At 39.0% G+C, this 14,902-nt stretch overlaps 2 protein-coding genes across 2 annotated transcripts; both read right to left on the bottom strand.

Moving 5' to 3' along the window:
- Positions 1-371: 371 nt before the first annotated feature.
- LOC139130176 (cocaine esterase-like) lies at positions 372-8,532 on the bottom strand. The gene is made up of 8 exons (XM_070695915.1): positions 8,021-8,532; positions 7,684-7,846; positions 6,703-6,780; positions 6,471-6,589; positions 4,824-4,997; positions 2,935-3,578; positions 2,159-2,334; positions 372-1,219 (listed from the first exon to the last, which is right to left on the bottom strand). Exons 1-8 carry the CDS (start codon positions 8,369-8,371, stop codon positions 1,056-1,058), a joined length of 1,869 nt encoding a protein of 622 aa, XP_070552016.1. The 5' UTR covers positions 8,372-8,532; the 3' UTR covers positions 372-1,055.
- A 3,556-nt stretch (positions 8,533-12,088) lies between these two features.
- On the bottom strand, positions 12,089-13,934 carry LOC139129348 (uncharacterized). Its single transcript, XM_070694982.1, has 3 exons — positions 13,086-13,934; positions 12,611-12,705; positions 12,089-12,490 (listed from the first exon to the last, which is right to left on the bottom strand). Exons 1-3 carry the CDS (start codon positions 13,102-13,104, stop codon positions 12,089-12,091), a joined length of 516 nt encoding a protein of 171 aa, XP_070551083.1. The 5' UTR covers positions 13,105-13,934.
- Between the last annotated feature and the right edge of the window lie 968 nt (positions 13,935-14,902).

Genomic DNA, 14,902 nt, shown 5'->3' with positions numbered 1-14,902 from the left:
ACTGAGACGTATGTGTAGTGCGCGTCAGAAATAAATATTATTTATTATTATTATTATTATTATTAAGCACTTTTAATCTTACTCGACTAGTATTCTACATACAGAAAAGGAGATAGACTTCAAATATATTATCAGGTATATATATATATATATATATATATATATATATATATATATATATATATATATATATATATATATATATACCATTTACTGGCATATTACAAAGAGAAAAAGTAAGAGATGAACTTCGAAAGTATAAAAGTACAACAAGGTAAACCAAGCATTGATGTTCTTGAAATGAAAGGAAGGCGAAATAAAAAAGTTGGGTTAAATAGCAAAAATGATGGGATGCATTCAGTCTCAATAAATCTGAATAATTTGAATATTTATTTGCCAACTCAGCAGAGAAAGAAATACAGTTTGAGATATAAAGAGAACGCCCTCCAGCGATGATTCTGTGCGAATTTCAAAAGATTCTGAAACAACATAAAAAAATATCAAAAGAAAGGAACTTTCTCGGCTCTCCCTGAAAAGATAAAATATAACAGACGACTAATCAAACTCGAACTTGATGAAGACGTCATCTAGCTTATGTGTTAAAATTGATCGTAACACTGTATCTACACAATGAGGAATCGATGCGTCCATTAATTACCCTGTGTTAGGTGGTAAGAATAGCCCTGAATATCATTCGAAGCTGTTGCTCATTTTCAGCTAGCTCATGGAGTGAATAAACTTTCCACCAGGCTTATTTTTAGAAAGTAGAAAACTCAATATTCTCAATAGTGTAAGCTGAGGGTTTGAAGCCATTTTTCTCGAATGTCGGTAAATGATAGGTCCTTTGTTTGTCTGGTATTAAAGCTTGCACGATGATTCCTGATTTGATTTCTTTATTTTGAAGAGACAGAGTTGAAAGTTACCCTGTGGAAAGTTCGAGCAAAAATTAAGATGTGCGTACTAACATAATATCCGCGTAGCATCTGTATGCACGGACACCATGACATGACGTCACAGTAAAGTTTAACTTCAGAACTAGTGAATGAAACATGTGTTTAGAGGATGTATTCCGGAGAGGCGGGCATTACGAGGAGGCTTGGCAACAGCAGCAGTGCGCAGATGCAATAGACTGTGACCCCGGCTGCATGAATAGCGCCAGCAGTGCATTCTGGTGGCTTCCCGTTGTCCCCTTCGTTTGGTTCGGTTGCCGTCTCTTCGTCTGTACAACAAAATGGCGAAACAGATAAAATAACAAGTTACGATTATTTATTTTTTATGAAAAGTACAACTCTAATATCGTAATATAGTCGGATATTGACGCAAAACCGAAATTTCCTTTAAGTGCGCATGCCTGGCTAATATTGAAAGCGCCGAACATGTATCTATAAATACTTATTCGATGAGCACAACGCAGAAATATCATCCCATTGTATTCACATAGACAAATATTTTGTTTTCCCGTGTCATGCAAAATTGGCCTCTTTGCAAAAATTAATCAAATATACTGATGACGAATATGGTCGACGGGAATTTACTATACTGTTTACAAATTTTTAAAAGTTGTTTATCAGCTCGAACATATTTGATTGAAACCATGTATTGAATACTTTTACTGAGTGCGCAAGTCCAGTTCGTAAGCTTGGCTGGATGTGTGTGTTTTGTCTAATAATTAATGAGCTGAAAATACAGCCGACAGCAAGAATACTTAATTACGACAAACATAAAGCCCGCTCACCGCGACAATGTCCTTTCAATTACTTTTGTCGGCAGGAGAAGTGACGTAATAGTTCCATCACATTGTAGGTATGAAATGAATACAGCCAAGGCCGCCCTCACCATCAACTTAGGGACAATGAGTTTATTACAGGGGACAAAAGCCGTCACGGTAACGCTGTACAACATTCTTATTTTTTACAATAAAAACACATCTTCTTCAACATGCTTTACAAACATGTAGAAATAACAGTGTTTGTCTGTTAAAGATATTGCGGTGGTACGGACAAGTTGAACAACGGGCAAGTCAACATGATCATGGGTGTTCAGGCAATAGAATTATTTCTAACAAACGCAGCATAACGGACAGAAATGACATGATTTCCAAGGAAACACCAAGCAAGCACCATAGTTATTTTAAAAAACTGTATTGTGATTTACAAACCTTCGCGGTTTTCAACCTTTGGTATAAAGTCATTCCATAAAGCACACTCCCTCGCCTTCAACGCTCGTTTGTTTTCCATCGTCAGTGACAGTTCTTTGTACTCTAATCCGGGTACTTCGAACCGTGGCCAATCCGCCAAGGATGAGTTTGCCTCGCTTTCAGGTAAATTTGGATTGCTGTAAGATACAAGGAACGTGCATGGAGAGGAAATAAGAAAGCTCTAAGTGCTAAAGCCATTCACAGACTGGTTCCACAAAACATTATTGGTGATGTACAGCCTTCAAGTTCAAATGGTACAAATGTGTACAAAGCTGCAACTTTAAGCTTTGACAAACATATTGAATCTGAGAAATCACATCTTTTACAAGTTTATTCGTTTCATCATCGCGCTTTTTGATAATCTGTGAGGAATGATACCTATTTAGACATGAATGGTGAAATATGCTTGCTATTGCCGCCCCTCCCCCTCCCCTCCCCCCGCTACGATTTCCGCAGTTCCCATTCCCAACATGGAAAACTTCAACTGACCGTTTGCTCTTTGCAAACGCTAGCAAGCGCTATTTACCCCTTTGTTGATGGAGTTTGCGACAAAACTCTCCCCTTCTCTACCGACTGCTAGCTTTGTTTTCAAAATTGTGAAAAGTCACGCTTTACCTTTCACCAACTTGTGATACACGCATCATATACAAACCTGGGAGAACCATTTGTGAACGCTGTTCGGCTGACTTTCAGCTGTCGCAAAATGACAAATATTAGATTCTGATGTGAAACCTTACCCAGTCTTGGCAAAGTTTGTCCAATATCGTATGATATTCCGCGACATGGCTACCTCCTCTGCAGGCATTGTCCACGTGTAAACTGGGCTGAAGTGCAATCCGAATACAAAAGGGAGGTCTTCCCCGTGGCCAGCCTTCGTCCACGGCAACCCAGTCAGCCAGGTAGCGGGTATATGTGTCATATGATACACGTACACGTTGGCGCCGGACTGCGCGTACGCACGGGCAGACAGATCGGATGGGCAGACGAATGTGTGGTCACCTTGCATTTGACTGAAGGCTTCAGCGTAATTGGCGTCGTCAGAATCGGCGTCTTCCCATGGAACGTAGGTTAATTTAATGGCGTCTAGAATGGTGGGGTTGGACTTGAACGAGCCGAACATAAAGGCACTGAAATATTGCTCGAATACGGCTCTGCTCAAAGTGATTTCGGTGGCGTTGAATTGAAAGGGAACAACATAGGGGAAGAGCAGCGTTCCTTCGTCAGCGTTAGCTCCGATCAGAATGTCAACACCTGTCTTATTTAACGTTCCTGGATTCCGGAGATCGCTGGGTACAACAGTGATTAACTGACCATCGAAGTACGGTGCGTAGGGGTTGATGCCAATGTCGGGGTCAATCCCGGGGATGGTCGCAAGCATACCCTGAAAATTGATAAAGATTTTATTGACGGAAAGGTGCCCTTCAGGGACAGATATTCGGACTCTCAAACTTTTACAGTTCGTTTGGTTTACATCTTGTTGGGCTCATTTTGAAACTCGCAGTGTAAACAAACTTTTCACTAGCTTTCGTGTGAATACTGAAGACTTAAATTTCGCCATGGCGATGGTAAACATTTTGAATGTCAAGTGTGGGTGTCTGGTGTATGTATGTATGTATGTATGTATGTATGTATGTATGTATGTATGTATGTATGTATGTATGTATGTATGTATGTATGTATGTATGTATGTATGTATGTATGTATGTATGTATGTATGTATGTATGTATGTATGTATGTATGTATGTATGTATGTATGTATGTATGTATGTATGTATGTATGTATGTATGTATGGATGGATGGATGGATGGATGGATGGATGGATGGATGGATGGATGGATGGATGGATGGATGGATGGATGGATGGATGGATGGATGGATGGATGGATGGATGGATGGATGAATGGATGTATGTATGTATGTATCTAATACAAAATTAAATCGTTTCAAAAACAAAGTAAAAACATACGACACTAAGTTTCATGACCATTACAATCGTCATGTTATTAGATATGTTGTGTATGTAACGCAACGCCCTATTTGACAAGAAGGACATTAATTTCAACAGAGGGTCATCTGTATACTTGGGTACATGTATGTATAGGTGTCTATGCAAGACTACAGTAAGTGTGTGTCTATGTGTGTGTAGACACACGTGTGTGCTCGTGAAAAAATGCCCGATGCTGTCAATGCAAATAACAAAGTCGGAAAGCATGTGAAATTACTCCACGATTTCAGTAAATATAACAAAAACTTAGTATAGTAACGGAAACTTAAGTTTCATCTTAAAAATTAACTGTTAAAATGAACATTGCTTCGGGGATGCTCATACAGACAATTTCGACCAACCAATATTTGTGTTCTCTTCGTACAGGAGGCTACATTGTGTTGGGACAGTGTGATAATAATAGAATTTTCAGCTACTTGTAAGGAAGATAAAATCTATTTTACCCAAGGTACAACATTCTTTGTTCAGTCTTCTTCTCCCGTGGGCCGGTAGGAAAATTGTCCGCTTGCTCTCCAGAAACCGTTCGTGGACATAATTTTTCACGAAATTATTGTGCTTATTCTACCAGTGATTTTATGACAACCTTATGAATGATTCAGTGACTCTAGAATTCTCTTACCTCTTCAGGATTGAGTATTGGTTCGAAATCTTCAGTCGGCACTGTACGGAGACATCGGACCAAGTCCTCAGTGTTGTCTTGCTCGCATCCAAGCATGTTACCTATCCCGTATGCTAGAGTTGCTTGTCCCTCTGCATCGACACGTGGGCCACCGAATATAGATGATGTTCCACTCTGAATACGACGAAGAGACAAACAAAAACTAGTTTTTTTCTCACTATCGTCAACGGTCAAAAGTTAACAACTTTTAACCTCAATCTGCATACCAAATAAATATTAATGGTAATGAGCGGCGTCTTGAAAGCTTTTCACAAATGTTTCGATGACTTTCAACGGTCGAAATTTACCAAAACGTAACCTCAATTTGCATATCAAATAAATGTTACGTGAGAGGTTTTTTCAGTACTTTTATTTCGTTGTATACTTTTATATTATTAGAATACAATTTGTCGATATTTTGTCCCGGGGGCACACACATTTACTCCACTAAGTCTGTGCAAGGCTGGTAGGGCCAGATATTCGTAATTACGTGAAGGAACAAACTCACACACTTTTTTACATTTTTGACATAAAAAAATGATTGAATATTTGTACAAAGTCACTCAGCGTCACGTGACAAAATGGAGACGGTGCATAACTGCGCAAGTGTCAAAAATTATCACTACATGCTTTGCTTAAATACAATCATGGCTTCGTTTGTGACCACTAGACAAAATGAATCTCCCTACTCCGACTTGCTTTCCTCTGATGACAAATTGACATTGTTGCACTGTAAGGGAAAACTACTGTCCTTTTCCATATGAAAGGCACTGCCAATTAAGATATCTATTGTTAAAGCTTACACGAGGTCAAAACTTTTTTGGACCAAATCCTAGACCATAAACTGGTGCATGGCCGCCATTTTCAAAAAAACGTCGCCATGTGTCGCGGTTTTGAAGTCGCAGGTCATATGTCACAGGTCGTGACCGGTCTTCCATAGCACATTGAGAAGTTTGCAACAGTAATTGATTCTATTTTTGTACAGACCGTACAATGTTTCAATGAATGTTAAACTTTGTTTGGCTGCAGGTTAAGTTGAGTTGTTTGTGTTGTTTGACTTCTTGAAACATGCTGAAATACTTGCAAACTGTGCTCATACACAATTTTCATATCAAACAAAATTCAAGGAAAAAAGCTCAAAAAGAACGACATTGTCCCTTGCACAATGGACGTACCACTGTGGTACGTCCCTGCTTTAAGGTAGAACGCACCTCGGGGACAGACATTCGGACTCTCAAACTTTTACAATTCTCTTCTGATATACCACATGTGGGGGTTCATTTTAAAGCTCTTGGTGAAAGAAAACTTTTCAATGGCTTAGTTTTTCGAAATTCGGGATGGCGGCCATTTTGAATTTCTAATATCGGTAAATCTTTGGTAATTTGTTTCTCTAGTACCAAAATTTGCATGGTGACCCCCTATTTTTATTCTTGATTTTGAAAGAGAATGATTGAAAGATTCCTTGAGGAAAGTTAGAGCAAAAGTTTAAGTCTTTCACTTTCGAGGTGAATACTACCTTAACAATGTGAAATACCATCGTGTCACGGTTAAATGTCATCTGCGGCTAGTCTAATGCGTTCCTGTATACAAAGTCATGTCACCCCTTACCTGCATAATAGCTCGGTGGAAGAGTCCTTCGCTCATTGGAGACAACAGCATATGTTCAACGCTTATAGACCCTGCACTCTCACCAAATATAGTCACTTTATTGGCATCTCCTCCGAATGCTGTCCATAGAAAGAAGGGACAATAATAGTTCAAAGCATTGTATTGATAGCGGCAAATACAGGGCAAAACATATATTTTGTGAGTTTCATTATAAACAGACTATTTGCATTACCTGCAATGTTTTCCTTCACCCACTTCAAGGCAGCGATCTGATCCAACAGGCCGTAGTTTCCGGGGGCGTGTTTATCACCTGTTTGGGCAGATAAATTGAAACTTCGGACAGGTAATTCAGACACTTCCTAGTGGTTTTATATGGTTTAAAGAATCTTATTTCCAGGGCAATATTGAGTAATAATGATAACGTTAAGAAACAAAAACCATTCAAAAATAGCTTCTATTGTATGTATGTATGTATGTATGTATGTATGTATGTATGTATGTATGTATGTATGTATGTATGTATGTATGCATGTATGTATGTATGTATTTATGTATATATGTATGTAGTATGTATGTATGTATGTATGTATGTATGTATGTATGTATGTATGTATGTATGTATGTATGTATGTATGTATGTATGTATGTATGTATGTATGTATGAATGTATGTATGTATGTATGTATGTATGTATGTATGTATGTATGTATGTATGTATGTATGTATGTATGTATGTATGTATGTATGTATGTATGTGTGTGTGTGTGTGTGTGTGTGTATGTATGTATGTATGTATGTATGTATGTATGTATGTATGTATGTATGTATGTATGTATGTATGTATGTATGTATGTATGTATGTATGTATGTATGTATGTATGTATGTATGTATGTATGTATGCATGCATCCATGCATGCATGCATGTATTTATGTATATATGTATGAACGTAAGTACGTACGTATGTATGTATGTAATACAATGGATGTACGTTTGCATCTGTATGTATATGTCTTTGTTACTTATATCTAAATCTATAGCTCTCTCTCTCTCTCTCTCTCTCTCTCTCTCTCTCTATATATATATATATATATATATATATATATATATATATATATATATATATATATATTGTGCATAAGCTGTCTGCAACAAAGTCTTGACAATGTCACTGAAAATAAACTAGCAATCGAAAGTATCGCTGATTGACCAACCTGTAGCGAAGAATCCGAAAACACCGAGACGATAGTTGAAAGACACGACGATGACCTCTCCGATCGCTGCCAACACCGTACCGTCGTACAGACCACCGTTCGTCCCGGAACCAACGATCAAACCACCGCCATGGATCCACACCATCACCGGTAAATTGCTGGACTGGGATGTAAGATATTTTTTGTTTACTAACTTTAGGCGCAAGCGCCGACATGACAAAGCACAAAGCCGCTGAAATGAATGCCGACTATGAACCGATGTCAATATTTAAATAACACTTTTCATCTTCTACTAGATCAGGACTTTAAATACTATATAAAAGGTCGCCCAACTTACGTTTGTCACCGGTGCAAACACATTCAAATACAAGCAATCTTCATTCAGTAGCTCCCCAAACGAGTAGAGAGGCGAAATAGACTGAACACAAGCGAATCCGACCTCGGTAGCGTTATACACGCCTTCCCATGGTTCTACTTGTTGTGGGGGTCGAAATCTCAGGTCTCCGACCGGTGGCGCGGCGTACGGTATTCCTTTGAAAACGTAAAGAGTTCTCGTGATATCGACGTCTTCGTGTGAGAATTCTACCGACCTGCCGACAAGAGTTCCGCTACTTACATTGGCGGTTGGGTTGTCAGCCACAACGTAGCGAATTACGGATAAAGATAGTAGGATTTGGTATACGTGCATGACGAAGGATTTTCACTGGAATCGCTCTAATCCCTTGGCGTTTCTCGGGCGTACGCAGCAGCTACTGGCTGACTAAGAACAGCTATGTTGACAGACTGTGACCGAATGTGTATTCCGAGTGCACATAGGTTTGACGCTGTGCTTTTCACACGAAGTAATGTAATAGTCTGTGGGCCGAGACCTATAAAACGCTCTAGAAGTTGATATTTTTTTGTACCCAGACGTTTGTGCATATTGATATTATGTGAAAAGACAGTTTACAACATGCTTGTATGGAAATCACAATTTTCCATTGCAAAATCTTGCACATTAATTAGATTTTTGACCAAAAAGCTTGGTTTTTTTGTAATTTTCAGTGAAAATGATGAAAAGTATGTTGTTACTCTGTTCATGATAGTTATTGTTGAGTGTACCAAAATAATTATAAGAAAAATTGAAAACAACTGTTATTTCATCGAAAAACATGAAAAAAGCACTTTTTTACCAAAAACACACATTTTCATGTTTTTTGTGAAAAAAAAGAGATGATGTGTTTATTGGTTTACTGTATGTTCAAAACCATGAAACTATTCCCTTTTCATCTCCAATTTTCCCACATGAGATCCACAAACATTTCTTGAAAATGTCTAACATATATTTTTTAACCAAAACTGCAATTTTTTTAACTTTTCACACTAAAAAAGAAGATGTATCGACCGGGCATTTCCTTTGATTTTGTTGAAACGGTTGCTGATCCTACATGATAAGGTGTGATGTGTTGTGTTATTCCTTCTTGAAAAAAGTGGTTGGTGTTACTTTCATATGGCTAATTACCTTCTTTTAATTAATTTTTACCAATATGGAGAATCCCTAGGGTCCATACTTATCGTATTCTTAACCTTGATGTACTCAACTATTTGAGAGTATATGGTAAAAATTGCCTGGAAGTTTCAATTTACACGGGAGAAATGACCACAATTGTTAGTCTTCACTCTGGTTTTTTATTCTTTGTGTTTTTTGTCAGATGAACAATCAGTGGAAATACATTTCAATTTGAAATCTCCCTTCATTTGAAAGACACAAGTGTCCATAATTCTCTATTGTCAGTGAGTGTTATCTGTATTGCGATCACTATGATTGAATGTTTGATTTTGTCTATGTCTTCCTTACAGTTAATTAGTTTATTCAATGTCACTTTCTATGTCTGAGGAGCTATCATTCTCTTCATCTGCTAGTTCACTTTCATCAATGTTTGTTGTGTTTGTACAGGAAACACACTGACACAGCTCTGTGCAATGCAATTCCACTTCTCTACATGAACATCTTGATGAGCATCCAGACTTCTTGCATTTACAGCTTACAAAATTGATGATAGAATCTGGTGCAGGGGGAAGTGTCATCCACTGGATTGATAGCTCTGAGTCTTGCAGTATCCATCCATGTCCATGTGGGCTTGGTGCATCCATTTTGGCTTGCAAACATCGCCTGTAGATTGCTGTTTGGTAGTTTGCACGCTGTGTATGCAATTTCAGGCTGTCTTTGTTTGGAGGGAGGGCACCATCACTGTGTAGGCCAAGACGAAAGCAGTTGTATCTTGCTTCATTCACATTACTGCATCGGCTTTGTCCATACAAATTACAGACAAAGGACTCTATTTGTGTCATCAGGGTATCAGACAATGTCCATGACATTCCCAAGTCATGGAATGTACCAGTGTAGGTATCACTTCCAAGCAGCATTTTTATCATCTTCTTCTTGCCTTTGCCTTTGAAAGCACTCACGCTATCACAGCCAGAGAACACATGAAGGCCAAGGAGAGCCAGGGAAGTCTTGTCTCCCAAAGACTCTGATATCTTATTTACATAGAGGATTTTACCATTTTTGCTGGTTTGATGTAGGAACAGCTGGCCCTGTAATTGATGAGCACAACTCACAACTAACATCAAGACATCTGTATCAGGACTGCGAATGACAATGTTGTCTGCCTCCCCAATGTATGATGCATGTTGAGCATGAAGTAGTAGTCTTGTGTCAGCCTCTTCATGGTCACACTGTAATTCAGGTACCTCGGTTACGTCCATAACACCGTCTGCAGATTGCAACCTGTAGCATAACTCACCATTGGTAACATACATGGTGATACCCTGCAGGCATTCTGATTCATATTCTTTCCAGGATTCAAACAGAAAGAGCAGGAGAGATTCCTTATTCTTACCAGAGGCAAGATACTTTTTGAACTGCCTTGGCATATTTAGAGTTGGTCTTGTGATCCGGATCTCAGTAAGGGTACCTGTGTTTGCTCTACGTTTTCTCTCTGCATCTTTTATGGACTGTTCTCTGTACTGATCGATGACAAAGTCAATTCTTGTAGCACCATACTTAGCGGCGATTGCTCTCAACTGGTAAAATATGCTGGATGCAAATTCTCCAAATGTAGCTGGTATTTTACTTTGTATTTGAATCATCGCCATAGCATCAACAATAATGGCAGTCTTGCCTTTGAAACTGAGGTCAACAATAGCTTCTGGAAATGTTGCCTCCAGATGATGAGCAAGAACAGCTTTATTTGTCTTCGTCATTGTCTCATCGAAGTTGGCCAACATTGCTGGAACTGGGCCTAGTGGGTATGTCAGAGCATCATGAAGATCAAGTTGTCGTACCTGTGCAATCAACAGCATTCTCTGGAGAAGATTTCTATTTTCTTTCAGCGACAAGCAGTTCATGGTTACTTTTGACTTTGGTTTCTTGGATATATCTGCAAACGTCTTCCCTCGTACCACGGACATTTTGTCAAACAAATCTTTGACTCCTTGTGTAAGACGCTCACTCTCAAACAGTAGGTAGGCCTCTTCGCCTCTTGAATATGCATTGGTAAGATCTGACATGATCTCTTCACTAGCTAGGGCACCAGCTGTAAGATGAACTAGTTGACTATCTTTATCACTGGTGAACGGTGACCCAACTGACAGCAAGGTTGACATTACTTCTTGCACATCGGATTCATCTCTCTTCATCCTGGCTTGTGTCAGGTCTTTATTTTCTGACTGCTTGTCTGTCTTACCAGCTTGGGTGAAGCAACCTGTTGCAATAGCTGAACGTGCTGGATGACTGAGAATCCATCGGTTGAGTGCACCCTTGTTTCGTGTGAAACCAACCAGGCCACCTTTTGTCTTGGATTCACGATTGAAAGTCTGTTCGATGACTTGATCACATGCTGTCATTGAAAATGGATGATCACATGATCGCTGTACAGCAAATTCACCTTCACAAAATTTCTCATATACATCAGGATGTGCTTGTGGCAGAGCTAACATTTCCTGCAGATAGACTGGAAGATAACGTGAATAATTGACTTTCCCATAGGCAAAGTACCATGGTAACATCTGTCGTATAGCAGCTAGATGTAAATGCCAGTCCCCCTCACGTGTACCTCTGATGAATAGGAGTAGTAGCTGTACCATGTTCAAATACGAACTCCAGAAAGCATAATTGACGTTGCTTTCACAGCACCTCTCTATATGGTCTGTGTATTTCTGTTGTAACTGCTTCATTTCTTCTGATTCACTGCATCAATGAACGAATGGGGATAGCTGTCACGAAGATCAAGAAGGCTGGCGATGACTGGTAAATGTTCCTCTTCAGTCAAGCTGTCAAGGAACTCATTAAAGCGGAGACGGTGCATGGCCTCTGCAACCAGTTTATGGCAGCGAACACTTCGGTTGTAATGATGTCCGCTCATTACACCATTGACTGAACCTGGGCTAAAATACCAGACTCTATCATGATATCCTCCAAGCCAGCATCTCTGAAGCGCTTTCCTATTGCGGATAGAAATGACATCGCCGTGTGAAATTCTCCAAGACGCAGTATTAGGCGTTTTGTGTACTCTTCATTCTGCCATCGGATTTCCTGTGCCTTTGAATAAATTGCCAGATCCATATTAAGTACCACACTTTGCAGACGGAGTTTATTAGCGATGTCAACACTTGTACTCAGTACTGTGTTTATTGTGGACTTCTCTGTTGGACTGGCATCTATCACTGGTAGGTAGCCAATTTTGCTGACAGGCTGTATGATATTGCCTGAGAGTTGCTGATTGAATCCAGTCCATGCCGGCAAAGTCACATTTCCTTCCTCGACCTAATGATGCAAACATGAAAAAATCAAAGTGCAAATGTTAAAAGAAGAAAGAAAATATATAAATAAAAATAAAAATCATGCGACATTAAGTAATTGATGATATGTCAATACATACGGTACCTGCACAGTTTTGCACATCCAAAATGCCAAGTCTTTAGTAAGTGGTACATCAATCACTCTATCCTGGTTTGGAAACATGCAATCAGCATCTGAACCTATAGGTAACATGAAAAAATAAGTTATTGTATTGAACTTGATATTCCAATAATAACAATAATAATAATAATAATAACAACAACAGTATTTCATGGTAATAGTACAATAAGAAAATGTTGATTAAATTAGCAATACAACAACTTTCATAAAATGTAATTAAAACATTAACCAACAAGGAAATAGTTAAAGGGACACCGTTATATTGGGGTTAACAAGACTATGTATGAACAGTAATTGGTTTGATTGTTTACATATTGTTTAAACTGAGAAAATGCAACAATGATTGAAATTTAGGATGAAGGGGAAGGGCAAGTAAGGCTTTGTGCAAATGGTGCGATAATATGGCGACATTTCATGAGTGTGCGCTTACAATACTTACAACCGTAATATGAGACCATGACATCATGATACGTGGTGACTGTGATGATTATTGTATTTCACAATGTACAACCTGACGGTGCAGGGCCATGGCGAGGTCGACCATGGTACTCAATAATGTTGCTTGGTGGAGCAGTAAGTGTCCTTTGCTTTGACTTTGTAATGGCAACTGCAGTTGAAAGGTTGTCAGCAGTACTAGCTTCATCTCCTGTGTTCCTTTGAATTATGATTCCATTGGTGTTGTGAGTTGTACCTTTTCCTACAATATTATCATAATTGAAATAAACCTCGTAAGAAAATAAAAGTTAAAATGTGAAATTACCTCCTTGTATTAAAACTGCAAAAAGTAAAATCACAGCAAAATGTTTAACACAAAGGCTTTAAAAAATTAAGTTTTCATGGCGTCTTGGTGTAAATCATAAGCTGTAACATGGAAAGCTAATCACAGTATGTGTATCTGAGTCTACTTACCACTTAGAGTTTCTTCACAAAAATCATTATTGTTCCAAACTAAGGTGGTAAACACTTCTTGACAAAATCCTGGTGGCAAACCATCACTGTGAAGTTGTTGTTGAGCTAGTGCTGTGTCATGCTCTAAAACCGATGAATGTGAAACACAATGGCCCAAACCATTCAGCAATCCTATCAAAGATGAAGACCCTGTCAAATGACGCACTGCCATACCGAGAGACAAGTGTTTTGGGGTGACTTTCCGTCCTCGAGATGACAAGAAGATTAAGTCCTGGCAGACTGATAACAATCTGTTTTCTACAGCTGACGGGACATCCACGCGTTCACTTGTAAGAAAGTCCTGTGATGTGCCAGTACACCAAGCTAGGAATTGAACAGCTTTGTTGGCACAATACTTCTACTTTGTTGAATTGACAGGTCTTCTGCCCTTGGAGGCCAGTTATTAACGCCTTCAGTTTCTTCAAGAATACTGTGAATATTCATTGCAGTGTGAATCATCTCAAGCCTTTCATCTTGGCTGTTATCATAGCTTGTTGTCATCGACTGTGATTCCATTTCATTTCCACTCTCTTCACTTTCAGAATCTGTATTGGTTATATTCAAGATATGATAATCTGCAGCAGAATCTCCTCGGTTAGCCATCAGTACTTCGCATTGGCGATACTTAGGTCGAATAAACACTAGTTTGTCACCAAACCTTGTTTGCAGTCTTTTTTTAGTGACGAGTTTTTGTATGTAGATGCATCTATGTCTTCTTCGTCATTGATCATTTTAATAAAGATATTTCTCATCACATCCATTGCGATGCACTCTCTGCCTTCAATGATTCTCTTCTGTACAACTTCATCACAAAATTTCTTAAAGGATGGGGCATACATGATACCGCTGTCTTCCTCTGCTTTTTTCTGATATGTGTAAGTTACACATCTTGTGTAACTTGGTAACATGATTGGTGATACTTAACTTCTATACTGACTAAGTCTTGACCTCGCAGTTGAATCAACAGTTTCTCGTCTTTCCTAATTTCCGCAGCTTTAATCAATGTATGCCCATCAGTTTCACAGGAAGTAAGTCTTTCATTTGACCTCTTTTTTGTTATCGGGTCCCGTCTTTGTTTCCGACGTCTGCACAAGATGCATATCGGTGGTAATACGTGTATACTTCGGCGTTTTGCTGCTGAAATGGCAGTGGAAGTAGGATTGGACCGCAGGTGTCGCTTTTAGGAGAAACTTGGTATTGACCGTCATTATCAACTTCCGTCGGCTCATTTGATTTGCTTGTTAACAGCGTTTTCCGCACAGTACCTTTCTCTTTGCGTTTCTGTGCCTGAGTAAGCCGGTGTTTATC

This window comes from Ptychodera flava, chromosome 3, assembly GCF_041260155.1.
Source record: "Ptychodera flava strain L36383 chromosome 3, AS_Pfla_20210202, whole genome shotgun sequence".
NCBI classification, from domain to species: domain Eukaryota; kingdom Metazoa; phylum Hemichordata; class Enteropneusta; family Ptychoderidae; genus Ptychodera; species Ptychodera flava.
This window is presented reverse-complemented; position numbering and strand designations above follow the sequence as displayed.

What these genes read in the sequence shown, in the direction of transcription:
- LOC139130176 (XM_070695915.1), bottom strand. Translation starts at nt 8,371, where the DNA reads ATGCACGTATACCAAATCCTACTATCTTTATCCGTAATTCGCTACGTT. An exon ending in TGTTTGCACCGGTGACAAAC is followed by an intron (nt 7,847 to 8,020) that starts GTAAGTTGGGCG and finishes CTTACATCCCAG; the next exon opens with TCCAGCAATTTACCGGTGAT. An exon ending in ACAAACTTTGCCAAGACTGG is followed by an intron (nt 2,335 to 2,934) that starts GTAAGGTTTCAC and finishes TGTATCTTACAG; the next exon opens with CAATCCAAATTTACCTGAAA.
- LOC139129348 (XM_070694982.1), bottom strand. An exon ending in GGATGTGCAAAACTGTGCAG is followed by an intron (nt 12,491 to 12,610) that starts GTACCGTATGTA and finishes TTGCATCATTAG; the next exon opens with GTCGAGGAAGGAAATGTGAC.